Source organism: Parasteatoda tepidariorum, chromosome 6 (genome assembly GCF_982258835.1).
Source record: "Parasteatoda tepidariorum strain Cologne lab strain chromosome 6, Ptep-v5.0, whole genome shotgun sequence".
In the NCBI taxonomy this organism is placed as follows: domain Eukaryota; kingdom Metazoa; phylum Arthropoda; class Arachnida; order Araneae; family Theridiidae; genus Parasteatoda; species Parasteatoda tepidariorum.
In genome coordinates this window covers 21,269,122-21,296,226 of record NC_141760.1, presented here as the reverse complement: position 1 = coordinate 21,296,226, position 27,105 = coordinate 21,269,122, and the positions used below count along the sequence as shown (strand labels likewise).

General features: G+C 28.3%; 1 protein-coding gene across 1 annotated transcript in view; it reads left to right on the top strand.

Annotated features, from left to right (window-relative positions):
• The first annotated feature begins 16,954 nt into the window (after positions 1-16,954).
• Positions 16,955-27,105, top strand: part of LOC107436844 (cGMP-inhibited 3',5'-cyclic phosphodiesterase 3A) — a 605,033-nt gene continuing 594,882 nt past the window's right edge. Inside the window, exon 1 of the mRNA XM_087165512.1 lies at positions 16,955-17,856. Coding sequence (XP_087021638.1) covers positions 17,173-17,856 — 684 coding nt within the window. The 5' untranslated portion in view covers positions 16,955-17,172. The remainder of the gene's footprint in view (positions 17,857-27,105) is intronic.

Sequence of the window (27,105 nt, the reverse complement as noted above, 5' to 3'; positions counted from 1 at the left end):
CTAATGAAAAGATAGATTAATTACAAAAGTAGCACAACAGTACAAGTGCATCTTACTAATTAGTAAACTTTAAAAAATGTGCATGCTGATCGCCCTGTGTAGGGGTCAGGGAACTGACCTTGCATCACAAAGGTTCTGGGTTCGAATCCCGGGTAAGGCATGGATTTTCTTTCATTCTCTGTACTATCTGTCCTTACTGTGGGAGCAACGTTGGCCTACCTAATATGGAGCCAACAAATCAGCCCTTCAGATGCCTGTATGACATTTCCCAGGAGGGCATTGGAAAAAAAGAGCATTTTTATGTTTTATTTACGCATAGTTCTTTTCTATAAAATAACTAATGAAAAGATAAACTAATTATTAAAATGAGTGTTATTAAAAAGCACAAACGAACCAAGAATCAAGGAATAAGAATTTGAAGGTTTGCAATTGGGGATTCATATTGCGTTTAATTTTGATAAAGAAAATATAAGGAGTAGATAGCTAGATATACTCTCAATACTATATATACTATTAATTATTTCAATTAAACTTATCAGCAATAGAAATAACAAAATTGAACATTAAAAAAATACAATTTAAAAACCATTAATTTTCAAAAAACGCTTGATTTAACCGTTAATTTATACTGATTTCCAAATACTTAAGTAATTTTAATTAGATGAGTTAAATTGAAATACTTTAGAAAAATTAATTATTACCAGTTGTAAGTCTAAGCATTTTTAATTATACTTAGAAGATTAACTGGCAAATGCCTTTCAAATCTTTAATGTAAACAAATCTTGAGAGTAAACAGCAAAATATTTTTAACTTTTCTTTGAATGCTGTGAAATCTTAATTTAGAGTCGGGGAATTATTGCAATGCAAAAGAAGGAAAAAAAGTAACAAAATGTGTAAACACATTAGGAAACACTCAAAAACGTATACATAATGGTAAAAGAGAATGCTTTTGGATTTATTATGGTATCATTAGATTTTTAATAAACTGGAAAATAATGAGAGTAATGAGATTATTGAGTAGTGGTGCATTTTGAATTTTGTTTCTTATTAAAAATTACGCTTATTTTGTTATTATAATATTATAAATTTATATTAAAATGAGATGGGATTTATGATGCTATTATATTTTTAATGGTTATCATAAAACGAAAGATTACAGCAAAAAATATTGTTGTTAGAAGCTTCTTGTATATGTGTATTTGTAACCGATTTATTATTTGTGCTTAAAAAGAAAAGATTCGTTATTTGAAAACCTACTGTCATTTCCAGACTTAAGTATCGTCATTTGAAAAAAAAAAAAAAAAGAATCGTCATTAAAACTTTCTTCCCTTGTCAACAATATGTCAACTCTGAAATTTAAACCTAAATGATAATTTGTAAAATGAACTTAATTTCGCTGCTCGAACAATATGCTAACACTTACGTATGATGGTGCACAACTGGCAACAAAAACAAACAGTAATAAACAAGTAAAAAGATGCCAAATCAGGACTGTTATAAAAGCGAGTTCTTCTTAAATGTAGCAACCATGTTCCCCTTTTTCAACAATACATCTATAAAATTGTGAAGAAATATCTAAATATCTAAAAAAAATTTAAAGTTCAAACTCTCCAGAATTACTTAATATCATTAATATCTTATGAAATGCAGCAGATTTGAGTTCAGAAATTGTATAGTTTCTTTTATTAAAAACAAAATTATCTGTTTGTTAATATCGTTTCGCAGAATAAGCTGAAGTAAGCAGCTCTATATTTTCTAACCGGAAGTAAAGCAGGTCAAGAGTTCGAGAGTGTTGTTGTTTACATTTATTTTGAAAACTTTGACATCAATTTAAAAAAAATGCTGAAAAAATCATAGAATAAGATAATTTATGTCAGCTAAAAAATAAATAAATACAAAATGTCAACATTTGATACATGATAATTTCATTCTGTTTTCGAAGTCATTAATTAATATTGATTAATTTATAAATAGAATTTAAATTTAAGCAAAATAAAAAAAATACATTCAAAGCCAATTAAGTCAATACGTGTTTCAGTCTTTTAGAAAATCAATTAGCCCTTTAAAAATTGAAATGCGAAACTAAGGTTTGAATAGCAAAAAATGTTCTGAATCCTTAATAAGGATGTAATTAGAATCAATTTTTCAATTACTGAAGAGGCTAGATGCATTCTACTTTTAATTAGGCGTATTGTGATTTTGATAATTACCCAATTACGGTTTTTATTGCAATTTTTATTTCATTTTGCATAGATTATGAGTAGCAAATGAGATTTATCGCTAATTATTTTGGAAAACATTTCAACAAACGAGAAAAATACACGACAACTAGCAATTTGGGAGATGGGGACAATTTTCGTGAAAGACACGTCTTTCCAATTTGGGAGCTATTGGGTCGTCATCTGTTTCTTACACGACTTCGTCGCCACAGAATAAATCAAGTGGACAATTTCCGTTAATGTCCATTACAAGACAATGTTAGGATTTGTAGGGAGGTCATTACAAAGTGGAATAGGGACGAGAAGTAATAGTAAAAGATCTTTAAATGGCTCACAAGAAAGACTGTTAAAATAAATAGAAAGGCGCAATTCGTAAGGAACAGCTATAAAAGTTGTTAGTTGATATGTTAAGTTATCAATGAAATTTTTATACCAAGTCATGTTTTTAAATAAAAGTAGAGCAATAATCTTTTTGGAATTATATAATTTTATTCATTTATTAATTTGTGAAAAACTTTTAAATGTTTGATTTGTTTCGTTTATACACCTTTTTTGACCTGGTGCTTAAATAGAATACATTTCCGAAACAATTCAATATTAATTCATTATATATTTTTTTTCATTTAATTTTAATCTATATTTTTTGATTGTCATTGTTATCCTCAGTACTTTTAGCATTTATTCGTTTATTATGATTTTATAGCATTTTTTTTCTTTTATTGTAATATGAATATTGAATATTTTATTCACTTCATATGATTTTTAATACTGAATATTTTTTTTAAGTATGATTTAAAAATTCAATATCTTATCTTATGATTTGTCTGTTTCCTTTAAAGTCATATTTTTAAATTAATGTTAAACACCATTAATAATTTTTTAATTAAAAGTAAAAGTCTTTTTGGAAATATATAATTTTATTCTTTTATTAATTTCTGAAAAAATTTTGAATTGTTTTGTTTATACACCTTTTTTGACCAGATGTTTAAATAGAAAAAATTTCCGAAAAAACTCAAAATTAATTTTTTATATTTTCTTTTCGTGAATTTTATTCACTATTTTTCGAATGTCTTAGTGATGTCTTTGTGCCTGAATGATTTTAGCATTTATTCATTTTTTGCGATTTTATAATATTTTTTCTCTTATTGTAATATGAATATTGAATATTTTACTTATTTATTATGATTTTTAATACTGAATATCTTTTTCATTCAGCATGATTTGAATATTTAATATCTTATTTTATGATTTGTTTGCTTCATTTATTAATTATGATTTAAATAGTGCTATTATTAATTTCAATCGTGTGAGAGTTCAATGCTCTTAAAATTGAAGTCGGTTGATTTGATTTAATACAACGGTTTGGATGCATGGCAGATAAAATTCATTTCAAAGGTTTCGAGGCACTTTCAAAGTCGAGGAAAACTGGGAAATCCTATTGTTTTAATTCCAAAGCATGTTTTATGTATTATTTTCTGTAAAATTGTGTTTGGTATACTTGTATTTATCTAGTTGTTTTGGTTATGGGTACTTACATTGAGAAAAAAAAAGTATGGGTAAAACTACCATTATATGGAAAAATTTACAGTGTTTCTGTCTCCTTGGGAACACTGAAAAGCATGGTAGTTTTAACCGAAGAGTTTTGGTAATATTATCAATATGGTTAAATAATACGTGATAAAATTTGCTAAATGTGATAAAATTTGATAATTTTATCAAAATAGATAGAACAGCGAGAGAACAGCGAAAAATAGAACAGCGAGAATAATAATGAGACGTTTGTAAATTACTAAAAAATATAATAGGATTAACAAAATAAGAGTAATAGAAATATATTCTTAAATAAACATGATATTCATGAATAAATTAATTAAGTGAACTGACTAATTTAAAAATACGTGATCTAAGTCTTAGTTGAGACGCATAGGTTGGGATCGATTAGATTTCGGGGATAAAGTGCTAGTAATCTACATTCAAATTTTGGTATTTAATAGATTCTTATGCTGCTGCCGGATTAAATGTTGATAGTTGGCTAAAGAATTCTAGTTGGCTGAAGAATCACTGCCGTTGGGCTAACAAGGGGAGGATTTCATGTTTTATTCTCACCTGAAAAAAACCTCAATTAAGGAGAGTCTTTTTCAAAGATTTTTTTCAAGAGTTTCCTGGTCGAAATTGGATTCAAAGCTATGAAGTAGAACATTAAGAATCACATATCGCTATGTGAGCCGGTTGTTCATCGTCGATGATAGAAAAAAAGAATAATATGAGAAAGAGTGAGTAGCATAAATTGTTTTAAAATGCTTAAAAAAATCCTGATTAAAAAAAAAGAAGAAAAAAAGAACAACACGAGCAAACATTTAAGTTGCATGCGTCCCCATTTTCTGTTAAAAAAAAAACAAATAATGAATAATTATAGCGTTAACTGATGTTAAACTATTAATCGGATATTGGTATCTTCTTCAAAGGATTAATATTAGAGAGATTTTGCATATTCGTTTTGGACCTGATAACGTTATTTCAAACTTCACAGTACTTGTGCAAAAATTTCCAAACAAACCAGAGTATCGCTAAGGGGTAAGAAATAAGGTTAGCGTTACGGATAACGTAAGACAGAGGCTATGCAAAATCTCTCTAATTAATCAAAATGAACCCAAATTCACCGGTAATTAAATTTCTCAACCGAAAATCCGTAATCACTTTCAAAACTTATATATATTTTTAAGCAGTTCTAATATCTTTTATCAAAACAAAAAATAAATAAATGTTTGCTTGTACAAAACAGGGTTTTGATTAATATTTTATCGTTTTACGAATGTCTTTGGTTACAACCGTACTACAAAAACAATTGTATGGTTCCAAGGAAAGAAATTATATATTCTCACAGCAAAAAATGATAGTTTTTCTAATCTTAGGAATTGATAGTTGTTTTTATTCGTATCATAACAAAATTTCATTTTCTTTCTTATTTTAAGAAAAAATTTTCTTCAGTCCACTATGAAATAAACACGGATAGCAAATCTAGAAAGGGTTTGAAATCGATTGCTTGAATTGTTCAAAGTCTTACATTCAATCTCTTTAACTAAGATATATTTAATCGAACAAAGCCTTCAAAATGCATAAAATAAGCCTGGTGTCGTTTACTATTCTCTATCACGCAGCTGATGAAACTATATACTAGATGGACAAGGCAAATTAGCTTTATGCCAAAACCTCTTAAAAGTTTGGATGGACAAGCTGATCCCATTATGTCCTTTGCATGCATAACAAATGTTCCATCGTGCCTTATTGGCGAAAATTTGTGAGTTATTCTTCAATGGAACTTTAGTTTGAAGATTAAAAGAGGCAAATTACTGGAGGACAAAGGAGGACAGTTTTAAAATTCGATGAGCATCATACAGATTTCTTTTTTAAATGTTTTGTTAAAATTAGTTCTACAACAGAAGTTATTTTCATTTCTATCATCGAACTAAAGTTTATCGCATGTTTGCAATAAGGCCCGTAAACTACGTATTATAAGTTATATTCAGTTTAAATGTTAAAAACAATCTGGATGGCGGACATCTAGTTATGCAACTTAAAACATTTTTTGAATAATATACGTGTAATTTATGACTAGGAAATCAATATTTGGCTTTGGTCGGGATAGCCTGGTCGGTAGGGAGCTGGGCACATATCCGAGAGTTCGTGGGTTCGAAACCCGCCGGCCGAAGAGTGATGCACGTTAAAATTCTGTCGAGTCACAAAGTCCTCCATGTTCCCATAACAAATCAATACCTCTGGGGGTACTGGATTGGATATCGATTGATCTCTGATTCAAGTCAAAATTACGATCTGTGGATGAATGAATGGATGTATGAATGGGTCCGCCTTCTAAACAGGTGTGACGTATGATGTGACAGAAGTCGAATTCTTGGCCATAGATGGCGCCACTGAAAAACAAGAATCGCACACGATACCTTAAATTTGCTCGGATTCATCAAGCAGGCTTGCCCGTGTGGCAAGTGGCATTAGAACCAACCAACATATTTGGCTTTTAATTGAACTATGGTGGGCCAGTAAAAGTCTCAATCACTGTTGTGTTTTATGCACATTCATTTCACCATCTACCTATAAAGCAATAAGACATGTAAAATAAACCTATATAGCCATCTACCTATAAAATCAATATTAGATTAATAAGCAAAACAATGGTTCAACTAACAGTTCAATAAAATTACAGCATGTTTGTACGGCATTATGAATCAGTTTACCGACTTAGTTGTTTCATATTGAAATTTTTTTTTCGATTTTTGAATTCGTTTGCTTTATTATTGTTATTATTATTTACTTTTGGAAATCATTTTTTTTTTAAAATTAGTTTTATGGTTCGTAATATTTGGTGTAATTTAATCATGCTAATTTCTAGCATTAAAACTCAAGTTATTTTAATTTTAATTCATCATGTACTTCAGTACCAGGACATTGAAAAATCTTATTCTAAGAACTTTCAACTTAGAAATCAATCCCAACTGTCATAAATTCTTTTTATATTTAAAAAAAAAAAAATTTCTCACCTAATTCCTAAGACCCTAAAAACCTCTGAAAACTTTGACAACTGAAAGTCTTTCGAAATTTGGTGCTCATATTCTAATCCTTTCACTAGTACTTTCTTGTCAAGTGAAATGAATGAGGGTTGATTTTTTTTCTTCGAAAATCTTGACTGATGAAGGAGAAATATAGGCTATAGGAATGTTGATTACTGTTGTTGGGAGTAAAGACATTCTTTCGGATTTAAGAAAGAACTAAACGTGTCTCGCTTAGCCGAAAACTACAATAATAAAATTATTTTGATTTTTAAAATTGCTTCTCACGTCAGTATTTAAATACTTAGGCGAAAGTATGTTAATCATATTCAAGAAATAAGTTTTGTAATTTGGTTTTAGAAATAATCTTATGTTTCTGGTTTATCGAAAAGTTACGATATATGTATTTCTCGATATTGTTAGGGACTAAAGCCCCTAGTATATTTTTTTGTAATATATATATATATATATATATATATATATATATATATATATATATATATATATATATATATATATATATATATATATATATATATATATATATATATATATATATATATATATATATATATATATATATATATATATATATATATATATATATATATATATATATATATATATATATATATATACAAGGTCCGGCTATTAATTTCCAGGACTGACGTAACTGTAGGAGAACGAAAAGCCGGAAGATGGCGCTAATGATTGCATATTGAAGAGTGCTTTCTTGCGCATGTGCAGTGCAATCGGCACCATACTGAAGTAAGTGGTTCTCGTGGAAAGGCGCATTAAAACGTAGCTCTTAAATTCCTGTTGTCGAAGTGAAAATGGAGCAAGAATAAACATTAAATGTTGCTTCAAATTGGGCAAGACAGCTGCGGAAACCTACAAATTGTTAAAACAAGTTTACGGCAAGGAAGCATTATGTCGCTCAAGAACTTTTGAATGGTTTAAAAGCTTTCGGGACTTCGCGAAAGCGTGGAAGATGATCCACACACAGGTTGGCCGCAGTCGTTACGCACGCCCGAAGCAATTGAAAAAGTTCGCTTCCACACATTGCGCTGCCTGTGAGGCTATTCTTAACCCAGCATGGTATCGTTAAGATGCAGCATCCACCATACTCTCCAGACCTAGCACCCGCAGACTGTTTCCTAAGCTGAAAAATTCGCTGAAGGGGACAAGATTTCAAGATGTCGAAGCCATCAAGAAGACTGTAACGTCACTATGAAAGAGCATTCCGAAAGAGCACTTTAAAACTTCTTTTCGAAATTTGTACAGCCGAGCACAGACGTGCATTACGGCTGATGGGGATTACTTCGAATAATATTAAATGGCTATGCGTTTAATTTTATTTTCTTCTGAGTTATTCTATGAGTCCTGGAAATTAATAGCCGGACCTTGTATATATATATATATATATATATATATATATATATATATATATATATATATATATATATATATATATATATATATATATATATATATATATATATATATATATATGAAAACTAGTGCGTAAGCATGTATATTTAAAAATTTTTATCGATCGTTCTCTGATTCAGGTCAAAATTACGATCTGTGGATGAATGAATGGATGTATGAATGGGTCCACCTTATAAACAGGTGTGGCGTATGATGTGGCAGAAGTCGAATTCTTGACCATAGATGGCGCCACTGAAAAACAAGAATCGCACACTCTGCCTTAAATTTGCTCAGTTTCACCTAGCAGGCCTGCCCGTGTGACAAGTGGTATTAGACACAACACAATGTACTCTTTCCATTAAGATTTCTAGATGGCGTTATAGGCAGTTTAGACTGGAGAAACTTCAAGAAACACGTTGTGATGACGTCAGAGTGTATCGTCCATAAGTATCATAGTTCATACTTTCTTCTAAGCTACATAATTCTTAGTAAAAATCACATTTTCAGCTATACTTTGTTTTAAAGATTACTTACCTATTGGGAAGATGTGACAAAGTACGCTTTTGGGGTTGTAACAGAAAACATCGTCTACTTAAATTAAAGGTTAAATAGGTGAACTTTTAGGATTGCAGCTTAGTATGCATAATTATTAATATATGCTTTTTTCACACTTACAGAATAGTTATATAACTAATAAGCAGCTTTTAAGAAACAATATGAAATGCTCATAATGTAATGTACGTGTAAAATTTATGTTTGTTTCAACTAAGTTAGTTTAAATAAGCAAAAATATTGAAAATTAAAAAAAAAAAAGAAAAAAAAGAATGCGTTGCCGCAGAATGCGTCAAAGAAAAGGAAACTCACCTGTAATTGAATTATCTTTCAATGGCAATTGAATAAAAATCGTAAGCTGCAGGTTTCGTGTCTTTGAGGAAAGAGTGATTTTGACAGGTACAGATGTCTATGCTTCCGAAAGATGGTGAAGATTACTATCGTTTGTGTTCACTGAATACACATTAAAAAGATTAGACAGGAGCTTAAAGGATCCGTAAAAAAACATTTTATTTCTCTTTATAAAATAATAAAAGCATTTTAAGTTTTAATTATTGCAGATAATGGAAATGAAATGTACCTACAATTATTTGAAAATTACATTTATTCTAATCTTCATCGTGGTTTTGAATAATTACTACTCTTTTAGTTCCGAGGAAAAAGTTAATTGTTTATGTTTGTTGCCGATGAAAATTATGAAAATTAAAGAAAATTTTGCAATTATATTTCAATTCGCGATCGCAACGCTCGAGTACGTCCTCTAGCGGGAACCTGTAAATATCAGACATTAATTTATCACGTTTTCATTTAGTTCCATCAAAATCATTGGCAGAGTCAGACGCCATTTTCTTAGCAGCAAATAAAAATCAAAATTTCCTTAAGGAAAAGACAAAGAACTTGAAAAAAATCTCCACAATATTGAGATATCTTTCAGACCCAGAACACGCCGAACATTTGAAGAAAAATTTCTCAATAATTTTAAACTTCTATTATCAACAAACTTGCAACTGATAACTTCCGATTTCGGTATTGCATACTGTTACAGATGTGTGTATTAAGGTAAAATGCATTTCTTCTGTCTTCAATTCATTACAAATTAAAGTGACGTCAACATTGCTTTCGTCATTCCAATAAAAAAATGTGAATTCAGAACGTACAGAACTGTAATAGTTATAGAGTATTCTTCTTCGTTATGGAATAGTATATATTTCTGTATCCATATAATTCGGAAAAGAACAATAAAAAATTATCCAAATTACTTGAAATAGTGCCATTTGTACTGATTCTTAATTAATTTTTATCGTTTTCCTGGTAAGTATTTTTTAGTTTTGAAAGAATAATTTCAACTAGAATTCAGCTATTCTGTTTTTAGCTACATATTCAAATTCATATCAAGATCTTACAATTATGAAATTTTGCTGTGTAGTATGTTATCTAGAAGTAATGAAGGAATAATCTATGCATGTATTATTTGAAAATAAAATTTTCAAACGAAGAACATTTCATTTGGAATTCTACGGATTTATAAAAGTGTTATGATTTTTATAATAAAAAATTTGCTTGTAAATATTTTTTTTCTTATTTGATGATAGTTTTCTACAGAATGGTTTTTTACGTCTGATTAAGAACTATAAGAATAATAAAAAAAGAAACAATATGAAAGTTTTTACTTCAATGTGAAGAATTCTTAGAATTGTTTTTTATCCTAAGAATTCTTTATTTTCCGCTTCTTAGTTTATAATTTTTTGATAAAAAGTGTTGTCAAGAGGCTTTTTTTGAAGAATTAAATGATATAACATTATGTGTTTATGTATACTTTTTATATATTCTAATGTTTGAAGTAATATGATTCAGAAAAGTGTGGAATCAAAATTCGATACTTACGTATTAACGCCACCGCTGCGACGGATTTGGCGGTTTTTAAGTGCCGCCAATCTACACTTAAAAATTTTGCGACAAATCATAAAATAAAACAATTTACTTATAATCAAAGTAGTCAATCGGATTTCGGTGGAAAATGGCCGACATAGAGTTTAGCATATATTCAAAACAATCATATCGCCATATGAACTCTGATAAATAAGATTCCAAATGAAATAACATTTCCAAAACGTACGTTTACCAAGATAAAGTTTCATGTCATGGGAATTGGTACATTTTCGTTTTTTCGGTAAAATATTTCGCTCCTGAAAAAATAAAATTGCATCTTGTTTTGTTTTTGGCAAATCCCAAAGACGAATTTTCGTAGCACTAAAAAATGGCGACAACAAAGAATTGTTTTTTCGTTTTTGTTTCATCAGAATTCTTTATTTTACGTTTTTTTAATTTCTAAATAATGATTTTTATTGAAACTTGAAATTTTTTGATAAAAATTGTTGTCAAGAAACTTTTTTCACAAAATTAAATCTCATAAAAATTATGAGGCTTATGTATATTTTTTGTTCATTTCAATTTTTGAAGTAATATGATTCTTAAAACTATGGAATGTGAAGTTTAAATAGGCTTTTCATGTTATATCATTAAATTCAGTAAAATTATTTCTCGGGCATTAGGTTTTAACTCTTATAAGAATATACATATTTTTTTCTGTTTATGTACAAATATTTTTCCGATGTGTTTTGGATATTCCTTTTCTAATAAAATGAGATACCATCTTGTTTTCTTTTTCTTAAGAAAGGATATCAAACATTTTTCTTTTTTAAATTGAATAAGCCACGATAAAGAAGGAACGTTACAATGTTACACGCTACATTAAAGACGCCTCCAAAGTAAATGAATGACTGTTCATATCGAAATCGCAGGTATTAGTCTCATACAACAACGCCCCCTATAGTTCGTTGCGATCGCAAATTGTAATCAACACGATAAAATTGAATAAAACTGATTTCGAATAACTTACAAATTGCTCATTTAATATTAAAATAATTTCTTATCTGAAATGTGGGTTTTTAAAATGGCTTTTTTTATTACGAAATAATGTAAAACAAAAAAAAGTAACTACTTTTTCTGCAAACGATTTTAAAAATGTTTTTTTCCGTCAAGTATTAAATAATCTTTGTTGAATAAAATAAGCAACGATGTTTTAAACTCTGACTCATAAAAAGTTTCAGCTTGAAAATTTGTTCTAATGGAAAAGTTAATTGGTTATGTTTGTTGATCTAGTTTGTTTTGCCAAGTTTATGTTTGTTTGCCGAACGGGAAAATTACCAAATGAATGGTTTGCATTCCTTATAATTAGTTTTAATCCCGGAATTATGTTTTCTTTTCCTCCCGAAGTGTTGTCATCATACCAGTACTGTAATTTTACTTGATTCTTTTTCTACGACTAGGAAAACTATAATAAGTTACGGTCGTGGTTCAATAATGTTAAAGTACAAGAAAATGTTTCATTTATATTTTCTAAAAAGTATGCAAAAAAATCAGTTTTAAAATTTGAAACCACTTACAAACTATTTAAAAAATCAATGCGATTTCTAACCTAAGAGTGAAGGTGCGTTTTAAAAATGCCTTATTATTATTTTATTATTTATTTATTATTTTATTATTTATTTATTATTTTATTATTTATTTATTATTTTATTATTTATTTATTATTTTATTATTTATTTATTATTTTATTATTTATTTATTATTTCATTATTTCATTATTATTTTATTATTATTTTATCAAGTAATGACACAAAGTGAAAGAAAAGAACACAACTTTTTGAGCAAACGATATTTTGAACGCTACATTTTTAGAATTATTTTCTGAGCTAAAATTTTAAATGTTTCTGGTTTGATAAAATAAACATAAAGAAGCCTTTAGGATTACAAGGAAATTTTTCAGTATTAGTTTGTACCAAATATATTTGAAAACTTTAGTAGTGAAATGGTGGCATAAAACTGAAAACGCATAATTATTTTTGAGAGCTTAAAAAAAATAAAAACCAATGGAGGACGAAGAAATCAAGAGTGAGAAAGTAACAATGTATTAGGCAAGTTCTCTCTGAGAAAGCTTAAGGAATACGAAGTAGAATAGATCGTTGATTGGAATCCTCGGGGAAAGAGGAAATCCAAAAACATTTTGACGCAGGATTAATAATGAATTGAAGATTATTATTGAATCATGGAAAGGAGTGAAACTGTCGGCCATTATAGGTTGAAATAGAAAAACTTGACGGAGGACATATGCGCCGAGTTGAAATGATAAGGGATAGGTAAGTAATAATAAATTTTTAATAGTTGAAAGCAAGTTATAAAGTATTACTCACTTATAGAAAACATAAATGTAGAGTTGTTCGATAATTTTATCTTATTTTATCTTAGGAATGAATTTTATAATGATTTTATACAGAAACAATTACAAAAATTGTGTCTGAAAATTCAAAATCCTAAATTAAGTTTGTGAGCAAGAATAAGGGAAGTAAGTAATTTCTTACAAATATAGCTGCTAAGATATTGATTGATTAAAAATTTACCAAATAAATAAATAATTAAAAACATTTAAGTGACTTCTTCTCAAATTCACAAAAAATTACTACTTTATTTTATGTAGAAAATAAAAACTACATAATCATCCGAACTTTGATACAACGAATACTTTAAAACAATTTAAGCCCCATTTATGTTAAAAATTAATTTCAATTATTTTTTTTGCTTCGAAAAGGAGAAGGACTGTGAGCCATGAAAAAGAATATGAGCAATTACGAGTTTAAGGTTTAAAAATAAAAAAAAGCTAATGAATGTTATAAAGAAATAAAGAGACTAAAACAATTTTGATCATTTTCTGATTAATGTTGTTTTAATGATAAAATAAGAAATACTTAATCAGTTCAACATACAATCTATCAGTAATATGGCTGTTGTACAGAAGAACTATAGATTTAAAATATTTTTATTTACTCATATAGTGGGTTCTTCATTGATTAGTTTATTCTTTTCTTTGCTTTATTTATATACACATTCACTAACTTACTCATTTATTCACTTATTCACTCGCTATATGAAATGCATAATAAATCAAAAAATATATAAATACATCATATAGTAAACCAAATAAAAATAATCTTAATAATCTCGGATGCAGTTAAATTGATCTTATAATTTTTAAAAAATATTAAATGACACATTTAAAGGATCGTATCTTCGCTCCATAGAATGACATGTTTTTTAGCGCAATGAATATTAACTTCTATACAAATTTGGCATTTGATGCCAGACGCCTGCTGGAAAAAAAACGCAGCTTCGTATTGATGAGTACCACCTTGTTTGAGATTTAAAGGCGGTCGAAGCGCAATGCTGACATCATTGTCGTTAATTAGAAAACTGTGGAGCCTTAACTTCAATTCTTTCTGGCCCACAATAGGCTGTATCGGGATTGCATTACTTTACAATGCATATTATATTGGATGTGCATTAAAAGTCAATAAAAATATAATGCTTAGAGCTATTTTAATTTTTAATTAGTTCTAATAGTTCTAATAATTAAAAATATCTCATTTTTGAATCAAATTCACTTATAATTTTAATATTTAAAATTCTATTCTTCTTTCCTATTCAATTTACTGCGTTTCTATTATTTAGCTTTTGGGTCTGAAAGGACGGAATCTTTTAGTCTAAAATTTGATCACTTTTAGACTAGCTAGAGCACTTAAATCTTTACTAGAGATCTCTCCTTGATGAAATTTGAATTTCGAATGTTGCCTAAGGGCTACAAAAGTTTATCGTCGATTTAACCCTCAAAAATTTATCGTCAGTCAAATCTTCGAAAAATTTTGACCAACTACACTGAGAAAAAAAAAGTATGGTCAAAAAGTATGGCTCCCTCGAACACTGCGAAAAATATGGTGAAAACTACCAGAGTGGTAAAATTTATAGTGTATCTGGCTCTATGGGAGCACCAAAAAGCTAGGTAATTTTTTCCGAAGCATTTTGGTAATGATTTTGGTAAAACTATCATTAAAAACATTTTATTATCGGTGATAAAATTCGGTAAATATGGTGAAACGTGAAAGTTTTATCGGGATACCTTAGAGCATGGCATTAAAACCATTTATTCGGTTAAACTTGTTTTCGATTTTGTATTTTTTACTTAATTTTTGTTATTTTTTTTTACTGTACTTTTTGTATTTTTTACTAAATGTGTGGTAATAAGAACTATAATTTTTAAAACCAAGATTTCCGGTAAACTGTTGCCATATGAACAGAAAAACAGCCAAAGAACTGATATAAATTGAGTATATTTTGGTTTTAATAACCAAACTCTTGTTCTTTTTTTTTCACCAAAAATGTCATTACCATATAGTAATGTAATTTTACATCAAACTTTTTCTCCACATAGAGTTCTTAAATATCAAACTGGGACTTTGTAGATAATGCTGACACAAGTTGATGTTGCTCACAAATCTCTACTGGAACGCTATGCCTTGTGCTTATGCAAGTTGTTATTCATTCCTAATTGTGCAGGTAAAATTTATCGTCAATTGAAATTTAGACATAGACAGATAACGGAATTCGACAATAAAAAATTCACCTAAGACATAGAAAATTTTTTTAAAAAAATTAACAAAAATTGAAAAACGTCTCTGTTTTTTACGTTTACATTTGATGCTTTTCGTTTTTTCTCTGACCAATTAAACTTATTTTCTTTCTTAGAATGCTTGAAAAACGCAGCTCTGAAACTTTTTTATTTAATTTTATTATTTTAATTTTAAGTAAGTTAAATGATAAGTCCAATGGAAAGTCCAATTGTGTGAGATGCGCAGAAATGAGTGTGAGGAATTAATTGGTCATATAAAATTTTTAATTTTTTTCCTAACGTTAAAGCTTATAAAGACATAATATTTTTTCTTTTAATATTAAATGTATTAATGTTAATTTATCTCTTGGATGTATTATAGTGTAATAATTTTCAGCCCATAAAATGTTTTTAGCTTTTTTTAAAGGTATTACTTTATTCAAAAATAATACTATTCGAAATTTTTATATTTTGAAATTAAAAAATTTCACACTCTGCTCTCAAATCGTTCTACTATTGAAAGATTTTTAAAATGGCTTCTTAATGAAAGTTTTATTTTTATTGTAAAGAAGAGTTATATTGAAAGAGATTTTGAGTTAAAAATTATTTTGAAGAAATGGTTTGCAAATTGATCTACATTTAAAATATTTCTGCTTACAGAAAACTAAATTTTATTGGAACAATACGAAATATTTGTTTGACTTTTACTTGCCTTCCTTTTGAAAAAAATATTTAACGTTTTAAGTTAACACTACATTAACATATATACGAAAATTTCAGCAACTATTACATAATTTCTAATTTTTTAATGGAGCTTAATATGATTATTTTTTTTATTTGATTACGACTTTAATAAGGCTCGTGTTTTGAAAATAAATTTTAATTTCAACGAAGGTCCTTTACAACCATTAAAACTATTTTTTATAGGAAAATAAATGTTTGATGAAGAATATTTTGAAGGAGAAAGTAAAAGAGTATTTAGGAAAATAAATAAATATGAAACGAATAAATATTTTGTGAAGATTGTCTTATAAAAATTAAATATTTCATAAAAAATATTTTAAAACGAGTTTTTATAAATAGCAGCTTAATAAGTGTAAACATTTTATGATGAATATTTTATAAAGAATATTTTTTCTTTTATAAGTACTTTATTTTATGAAAAGTAAATATTTTATGTACCATAACAATGCATCTAATTTTTTTTATCTAATGCAACTATTTCAAAGATTGTGTTCAGTACATACCAAAAAACCAAAGAATAATAATTAATTTGTTTCCTCGTTTTATTTACAGTTGATTTTAACATACATATATTGACAAATGTTTAGATTGTTTGTTAAAGATATTTAATTTCTTTTCTGATAAAAGAATGAGAAAACGAATCCTTCCAAACTACTTAATAGGATTTAGTCAGTTTAAAGGGGTAAAAAACCCGAAAGTGCTAAAAGTCGTACAACTTCTTATTCTTCTTTCGAATCTAAAAAAAAAGTAGAGAAATGAAAGAAAGAAATCAGCTTTCATGCGAAAGACAAAAAAAGTTCTTCACATCATTTTATTGACATGATTAATTTGCTCTTTTTCTATTTGGACGAGAGCAACATGTGTCAAAAGCAATGGAACTGTTTTCGTCCGTAGCGCCACCGCCATCCAATCAGAGCGAGGAATCCCAAGGAGTCCTCCCAGCATGCTTCTCCGCACGAGAAAAGCTCTGTTTTATCGACAAGCGGTAGTCACGCACGAATTAACGGGTTGATCGCAACTTCGTTCCTCGTTCGAAAAACTACCTTAGTTTTTTTTCTTTCCTCCGCAGTGTTTACATACAATTCCATATCATTATCCCATCGTACTAGAGAAGCCGCTCACTTTTTTTTCCGAACGAATGAAGTGAGTGGATTATTATTGCGTCATGTCGACTCCAAGATTAAACGTAACTTTTTGGGACAAACCAAATAACGGATATACAAGAATGCAAGAGAAATATCAACAGACGATAATTAAAATTCAAAAATCGTTTGCTCTGAAAATTTCAATTGTTATCGTTTTATTTTTGTCTACATATTTCGTAAATATATCTATGCTGGCTAATACCGTTCTGCCCTTTTTTGCCATTGCTGGTGTCCACTTCTGGCACGCGCTTTTCCATCGGGGCAGCTTATCCGCCGAGATGACCCATGGACTATTTTGTGCCAGTGTCTTTGGTGAGATTATTGGCGGTGCAGCGGTTGCCGGCTTTGGAAGTCGCACGGTTATCCATTCATTAATTCTGGCCTTGACAAGTCTTTTCCTGGGTCAAGAACCGACCTTGATGATGTATGCTTGCTGCAGACTCTTTTTGTGGGCATGTGTTCCATGGATTCCAGATATGGCTCGATCCTTCTTGTGTTACACGAGTTCTCTCGGTGGTCTGTTTGCAGCCAAGTACGTGGAAGCATTTTTGGTGGCACAAATTCTACCAGAAGTGAAACTTGCCACTCCTAGACGAAGGAGAACCTCTAATAACAGCCTGTACAACATTTACAAGGTTAGACGTACATCTCTACCTGCATTAGGAGGTAGCAGCAAGTATGCTCACCACCCATTTGGATTTCAGGTGGGCCTTTTCTCCTAATTCATAAGTTAAGAACATTTCCAACTCAGGATAGACGTTTAGCCATTTTATAAATGTTCATAAAATTAGTATACGTGGAGGCGTTTAAAAATATTTTTGGGTTAGAAAAAAAATCTCGAATGATATCAAAATTATCTACAAGTTTTTCTAGATTCAGCAAATATACCATAGTACTGATTGTATGACTTGAGTCATCTGGTACTGCTTTCTGGTGGGTGCATCGAAGTTACCATTTCCAGTGCTTGCTAGTTCTTTAGTCTATGCAAATTTTTTGGGGCTTATAAATTTTAATTCTGTATTTTTATAGAATTTTAATTGTTTATTTTTGAAAATGGCAAAAATAGAACATATTATACTCTGCTGAAAACGTCCTTTTTCCTGCAAACCGACTATTTTGCTCATACAGTTCTTGGAGGCCCCCTCAGAAGAAAAAAAAATTATATAAAGAAATTATTTTGAAATAAAAAGAAAGTGTTTTCGAAATACTTTTGCTATTTTAATGTCTCTTAATTAAATAAACACAGAATAGTAGGTTTGAACGAAAATACATCTGTATATTATCTGTATATTAACTGTTACAATTATTAGAAATAAAGATATTAATACTATATTAGGAGTTCGTTGAATGTTAAGAAAAATAATTTAGGACTATAAAGTGTTTAAAATAAATAAAATGTTTCTTAAAGAACAATAAAGTGTCATTTCGAGAATCTTATCTCATGTCTCCTATCCCATATATAACCTTTTCCTCGGATCCCATAAAGAAATCATTTGTCACCTTTTTTATTTTTATTTTAAAGTATAATATAAAAACAATCCAATAAAAAAGCAATCTAAGCGATTAAAAAGAAGATAATTTTATGAAGAAACTGATCTTTTTTTCAAAATAAAATAAAATAAAGAAACTCGTAATCTGTTTTAACCGTTTCCCAAAAATCGTGCGTTGAAGGCCATATAGTGAGATTAATGCGTTTAGTTTTTTCTCCAGCGATAATTGTCTTTATATTTCTAAAACAAGTTTACATTTTAGGACAATAGTTTTGAAATATTGTTGTAAAAATGTTTTTTTTTTTAATTGTTCAGAGGTGCGTATAATCTTTTAAGAGGCAGTTTACATAGCGATAGACTTTTGCATCACTCTAAATTGTTTTACTTAGAAAAACTATGAATTGCATCTTAAATCCATTTTAAGGAATTATGAGATAATCGTGAAAATTGTTGCACGTTTACTAAGGAAGAATGGGTTTTACGAACTACTTTTTAATGATCTTTAAGGTGGGAAAAGTGAAGTAATTAAATGCTAGAGGGGGATATTAACAAATTTAAAATAATTTTGCTGAAAGTGGAAATTAAAACTTAAGTAGAAAATTCAACACATTTTGCATTGCCATGCATTTGTATGAAAAAATAATGTTAACCTTAAATGTGTTTTTCGTATTGGTAGACTTAAAAAATCTTCAATTTTCATCTGATTTTTGAAAATTTCACACCATTTACTGTTTTAGAAGAATTAATATTTTCCCACTTAATCGATGCTAATAAATATAAGTATTTTAATTATTTATTTATTATTATTTTAGAAAAAAATAAACGTCACCTTAAAAATAGGAAGGAAAAAAAAAACAGTTGATTTTACATCTGCTCGTTGACCTTGCATTAGCGACTTCATCGTCTGCGCTGTTTAAATGGAAAAGTATCAAGGGATTACGTTCATTGCGTTTAAATTTTTTAATGAATAAATTTTTTAACTCAAGTTTTAAATTAAATGTCTTAAAGTTGAATCTATCATTTTACAAGAGCTTCAGGTACAATAATAAAAAAATATAAACTGATAAGGAAACTAATATAGTTCATACTGGAGAGTTAGCTTTATCATATGAACAGTGGAATGTGGTTTAATTAGTTTATTCGAATGTTTCGCCTATCGTAAAGAGATAGGAAGACTATACTAGACTTTTTTGTGTTAAGCAGCTGTATGGTGCTGCCCTCTATGAGTGAATGAGAGTATCTTATTCTAATAGTCCAGGATCGCAAATTGAGGAGTGAGGGACACTAGGAACTTTTCATGTGTGGAGAAAACATTGTGGTGTCAACGTTGGGACTCAATATCACCCCCATATGTCGGTGAGGAAATTGACACATCGGACCCCTCCTCTCAGCTGTAATCCGTATTCATTGCAAGGAATTAAGTAGCTTCATTAGATGCGTCTAGTTGGAGTGACAAAATTCTGGTTATTTAATCATATTAGGTGAAAGCAGCTAATAAACGGATTTTCTCTCAGTTAACAATTTGAATACATTTATGGTGTTTTGTTTGAATATGGTTCTGACAGTGTCCGTGAAATGTAATTTGAACTATTAAAAGAGGTTATACACGTACGGCGGATATACAAAGTAACAGGGCAAATTAGTTTATTGAGTGTTTAAATTGAAATTAGGTTGACGTAAAAACTTCATCAAAAGCTCAAGTCCGCCCGATTCTATTAATTACTTTAAAATATAAAACCATGTTCGAAAGCTACTTTTAAATATTGAGGTCGAGTTCAATTATAATGTAAAAATATTGAACTTGAGTTGAAAAACTATTCTAAAATGTTAAGTTTCAGTCTTAGAAGTGATCTTTAAAATACAGCGCTTTATTTACAAATCTACTTTAAAATATCGAGTTTGAGTCCTAAAACTTCACTAAAACTTTGATCACGTAACTTTGAGCAACTTTGAACTCCCTTTGAAACTTTGACTTCATATTTAACTTGTGTATGAAAATAACTTTAAAATATCAAGCTTGAGTTTGATCAACAGTAAGTAGTACTCTGAAGATTTTCATAAATGATAAATATAAATGATAAATCTTTTAGTGATAAATCTTTCAGTAATAATTAATTTATTTTCAATGCTGAATTGTTGATGTCAAGCTTTTTTGCATTTTATTTATTCACTTTCCAGTTAGAGGTATTGCTTGCAGAAATGGTTGGGGATTTCTCGTCTTTCTATCTGAAATGCGGGATACATCAGATAAAAATATTAATTTTCTTACTAATTATTGTTTTTCACTTAAATGTATGCACTTCTATTATCATGTATAGTTAGGTAGAATTATGAATCCTTATTTTATTGATATTAATTAAATTTCTCTCTGACTTGTTTAACTTTTAAAAGATTTATATTGCTTTGAAATAATATTTGTATAATTTGATAACGAAACAAAACCGCAATGGTCTTTAGTTAACCTGCAACGGAGTATAAGAAATTTACATTATCTTCATTTTTATAATCAACAATGTTTACTCACATTCTTGATTGCAAGTAAAACACATTATTTATGAAATTATAATTATGCATGCATGTAACATAATAATGACATGAATGTAACATTAATGTAACACATATAATATATACATTAACGTAAGAACTGTACAAAAGAGACAAAATTTTAACTATTGTCTAAGTAAATTTAACTGAATTTAATTTGTAAAATTCGACAATTCGTAAAAGTATTGCTATGATAAAACAGAATTTGAAAAGATATAAAAAATATTTAAAATATTGCTTCATTTCCATGTAAAAGGCAAAACATTTTGCTTCTTCGTCCTTTTTACCACGAATGTTTAAATTTGAATCTTTTTGCAAATTTAGTTTAAAAAATTCAGAACATGTTGACCTTGCCAGAGCAACAATACTAATTACTTGCTAAACAATTATCTCCCAATTACCGTACTTGGCCATGAAACCAAACCGATATCTCTTTTCCATTTTATGACAAAATAAATTAAAATGAAAAAAAAATATCTGTACTTGCTACAAAATATGTAACCAATTTACGGAAGCCAATTTCTACTTTTTAAATGGTTTAAGATAATTTTATACTGCAAGTAAATTAAAGGAGCTGTATTTTGAAATCTACATTTTAGCGCATTGCATGTACACAGATTTTTAAGGGAACGGAACCAGGTGTAAATATATTTAGAATGCAACTTAAAAATCAATAATTGTTTCAGGCGCAAAAGCAGGATTCTTCTCTTTCACATTCGAACTCAAAAAGTAGATAAATCCCAGGTGGAGATGAAAGAGAAACGAACGATATCGAGTAAGAATTGCAGAAAAATCTTCTTTTTTCTTATAATCAGAACGATATGTTTACCAATATAAACATTTGATTAATTAATGGTTTTCGAACTAATTTCAATTTGGAAATGAAAAGGTCTCAGTTTTTAAAAGATTTATAGTTACTTACTAAATATTGAATAAAAATAAGTTAAGACATATCAATGATATATTGTTAAATGATATCTAGGAATTTTTTTTTGAATAGTGTGTTTCTAAATAAAGAAAGTATTAAGGTTGACTAAGAAACGTTAGAAATTTTTGGACATTTTAAACCATAAAATTGTTTGAATTTGCTGCAATTGTCATTATTATTTTGCGCTTAGTTGAACCCTAATGCTACACTTCTGAAGCTTTATGACACAATAGTATGGTTCAGCTTGAGCGAAAACATGGTTTAATTTAACGCCTTAATTGTTAAATTTAATTTAACGCCTTACAGTAAACTTAAACCATATAGTTGTTCAAGGTTGAACCAAATTTTTTTAAGAGTGAGATATCCAATAATATTTATGCCATAGTATGGTCTAGTTTGAACATAAACATAGTTCAATTTAACACCTTAATCACTGAAAATTTAAATCGTGTTGTTGTTCGACGTTGAACCAATTTTCTGAAGAGTGAGATATCCAATAATATTTTTGGTATATTAGATCAAATTAAAAGAGTTTTTATATTGGATTAAACGATTTACTACGTTTTAAATAAATGTATTATTATTCAAAACTTTAATAAAAGTTCAGGAAACTCAAACTAACTACGTCATTTGATTTCATACACTTTGATAGCCAGTTTAGCGTTGTGTTTTGAATCAGTCGTTATTTGATAATCACAGAAATGGTTCGTTGACTGGAATCCTTTTTTTTTCACTGATTTAAACACATAAATCAGAAGTATAATTGTTCAAATGTTAAAATTTGTTGATTCTATCTTAATTTGATTTATATCATATTTTGGCTCTTTTCACTAAAATAAAAGTTATGCACTGAATCGATTTCTAATAAACTAAAATTTTATTGGCTGAAATTGTTTTATTTCTGATTCAGATCTTATGACTTGAATTATTTCGATCAAATAATTCGAATTATGGATTACAAGTATTTATTCAAAAAGGAGCTATAGAGTGGTAATTTGAAATTTGGGTTTGATTTGTGATTCGAATTTCGAATGATTTGATTTGCTATTTTGATAACCTAAGTGACATGATTTATTTAGTTTAAATCACTTTTTCTGTATAAGAGTTATGTACTGAATCGGTTTTCACTAAATTAAGTTGTACGTTGATTAAATATGTCTTATTACCAATTAGAGTTTTAGATTTGGAAATATTACTTTAAAATAGCAACTCAAACTAAACATTAGAAGTATTGATTAGAAATGCAGTTTATCGGAAATAATTTGGTTTTATTTGTGTTTAATGTCAGCAATTCCAAAGATTTGAATTTTAGATTCTAATATTCTAAAAGAATGAATAATATATTAAATTTACTTTTGCATTTCATTTTGCTTAAATTATATTAGATAGAACTGCGTTCTTTTGTATTGGCTTGCGTTATAAATGAAATAAACACTAGGTAAATTTAATTTCTCTTTTTTAAACAAGTTTTTTTCATACTCTCATATAAGATAACTCCTTCAATTTTCACCCAATTTTATTAATTTAGCAGCATGTACATAATTAACCTAATTTCTTTCATTTACTACATCGTAAGAAATGTCGGATCAAATTACCGTAAAAAGTACCGGTGCGCAGGGTGTCGGTTTTTTTACCTTAAAATTAGTAATTAAATAAATATTACTTTAAAAATTAAGGCATAATGTTTACGGTAAAAATGAATTTTACGGTAGAATGGATTTCACAGATGATGAACCAAAAGTGTCGGTAATTTATACCGTAATGTGACACGCAATTTTTTTACAGTGCACAGTGCACATTTATTGTTTTTGATTAAATAGCGAATTCTGATGAAATGCTTTAACATTAAGATCATTATCAATTATTCAAAAACTGCTAACGTACTAAACTACACTGTAAGAAATTCTGGATAAAATTATGGTAAAAGCTACCGGTATTCAAAGTGTCGGTGCTTTTTACTGTAAAGCTTCTGAATCACTACACTTAAATAAATGCTATCGTAAAAATTATGGTATAAAATTTTACCGTGAAAATGGAATTTACGCAAAATGGATTTCTTGGACGATACACCAAAAGTGCCGATACTTTAAACGTAATTTGATCCGGAATTTTAGATGGTGCACATTCATCGTTTTTGATGAAATGACGAATTCAGAATTATATGGTAAGGCTTTAAAATTGAGATAATTTTTTAATTATTAAAAAATTGCAAATGCGGTAAAGAATTCTTGTTGATTTAAGTGATTATTAAGTTCTGTTAAATTATAAATCGCATGAAAATCAAATTTTTTGAAAATTTTTATAAAACGTTCCTTTAACTGATCACTATCAGGGGTCTGTTTAGAAGAAATTTGGGTCCGTTAACGGACCCTTCACAAAATATCTTTTCATAAAAACGGACCCTTCACAAAATATTTTAACTTAAAAACGGACCCTTCACAAAATGATTTTTCTTTTAATCGGACCCTTCACAAATTTGTTTATCTTCATTATTATTTTGTTAATCGAATAAACCCTTCCCAGGGCAGAAAACAAGAAAGATGGATGTAAACGAATTAAGTTTTGTCTTCGGCAAACGATTCTTTCATTATTCGTTCGAAATTAATATTCTGCGTTCAGCAGTATAGGCTTAATACCAAATATTTGCATGTTGCATCTCTAATTTAGAAGCAGCAATTGTTTATTTTTTAAAATTTAATTTTTTTAATTATAATTTTACAGTGTTGAGCATAATCTTGTATGTCTTTACAATTTAAAAGCTCATTGAAAAAGTTTTCTTTGCAATAACGGACCCTGTTTGCACAAATTGATAAAAGCTGACCCTGGTTGAAAGAATGTGAGTAATTTTTTCACAATTTCACGAAAAACGGACCTTTCACAAAATGCCTGAACAGACCCCTGATTATTCTTCATATAAATGTTTTCTTCTTTACAAGAAAAAGCAATATACAATGTAATGTATCGATACTTAGTAACTAAGGAAAATATTCATCAGTTTATAAGCGTGCATTTGCATATAAAATAATACCTATTACAAAACACATTTTGAACTTTTGTTGATGTCTTTTATAAATGAGTTTAAAGATTTATTACGTAATTTATTAATTTTAACGCTTGACTGAATAACTTTCGTTGTTTGTTGTGCTTTAATATTTTTCTTTTCAAGATTACATCTCTAAAATGACTCGTAATAGAAAACTTTCTTTAAAAATTCTTTTTAGAATAACCATTATTCGTTAATCTGTTTGAGGAGACGATCATTCAAGCGGAAACAATTAAGACGTTCTTTTTCATTTGTTGTTTTTGTTTTGTTGCATTAAGGATAAGCCTGAGAAAAATTTAGTATTTCTTAATGTTGTCATTGATCTTTGTAATAGCAGGTAATTGTAATTCTTTGCAACATGCATCTGAAAAGATATCGGTAGTGATGATTTAGTATACATGAGTTGAATTAGTTGTGATGATTATTTAAATATTCTATATAAATGTTAATCCGTTTGTTTTTAACTAAGCATTTTAAATTTTTTTGTATCATTAATTTATTTTAGACAATAAAAATAATATTTAATGTTATGTACTTTTGACGCTTGAAATATTTTTCGCAATTAGATATTTGGTTTGTGTAGATCAACTAAAAATTAAATTCATTTTTAATAATAATAATAATAATAAAGGAATATTATTATTACTATTGATTATAATAATAATGAAATTATTTATAATAACAGTAATAATAAAAATGATAATACTATTAATAATAATATTAATAGTAACAACTCAGCAATCGGTATAGTTACTTGAGTTAAAATCGAAGTTCTGACAGTAAAATGTTATTTTATAATTGCAATGTGAATCATAATATTTTTTCTTGCAACTGAGAATTTTATTGTAAAATAAAAAATAGTTATAATGCATCGAATAAAAATAAAAATTAAGAATAATTTTTTTTTCAAACATACATTTCAACACGATAAGTTAGTTAACATTGTATATTGAACTGCATGCCAATAACAAAGTAACTAAATATCGGAAATCAATAATATGCTTTTTCATTTTATAGTTTTATGCATCTTTCATTAGCAGCTAGTGCAAATATATGAAGTGGTAGAAATATTTTTTACCCTTATTATTAAAGTTAAAGAAACAATAACGCGTAGAAAATTATTTATTTACATACATGAGTGTGATTTGTATAAATCTTCCAAATATTTCTTTTCTTGTTGGCGAAATATAGCTCATATTTTAAAATATATAGAAATATAGCTCATATCTAGTTGTCTCCAACATAAAATCAAGAATGTTTAATGGAAATGTTTAAATGGAAATGCATCTGTTCAATTAATCGACTCTATATTTTAAATATTTCATACATGCAATATCCTTAATATTAGAAATAATGTAACTATCAACATCATTATTAATAATACGAAACTCGAAACTACTTTTGACTAATTCGAAATCGATTCCTGCGCTGAGCAAAAGAAGTATGGTCAAAACTACCAGATACGGTAAAATTTTCCATTTTTTGGCTCTAAGGATATACCAAAAAGCTCGGTAATTGTTACCAAAACACTTTGGTGATAATTTTGATAAAATAAACAAAAAAATATGGTTTGATAATGTGCTGCAAAATTTTATATAGGAGGTAAAATTGGGTAATTTTGTAATGATACCTCAGAGCCAGAGAATAAACCGAGAAATACCGAAAAGAGAATAATAAACCGAAAGAGATACAGAATAAAGAGAATAAACCGAAAAGAGAATAACCGAATAAGAACCATTTATTTGGTTAAATTTATTTTCTATTTTTTTGTATGTGTGGTAATAAGAAGTACAATTTTGAAAACAAGAATTTCCAATAAGCCATCCCCTTGCGAAAGAAAAAAATTACTAAATGAATGATTTAAATACCGCTTATTTTTGTTTGTTTAATCAGAATTATGAATTTTTTTTTACCAGAAATGTTATTACCATACAGTACGGAAATTTTT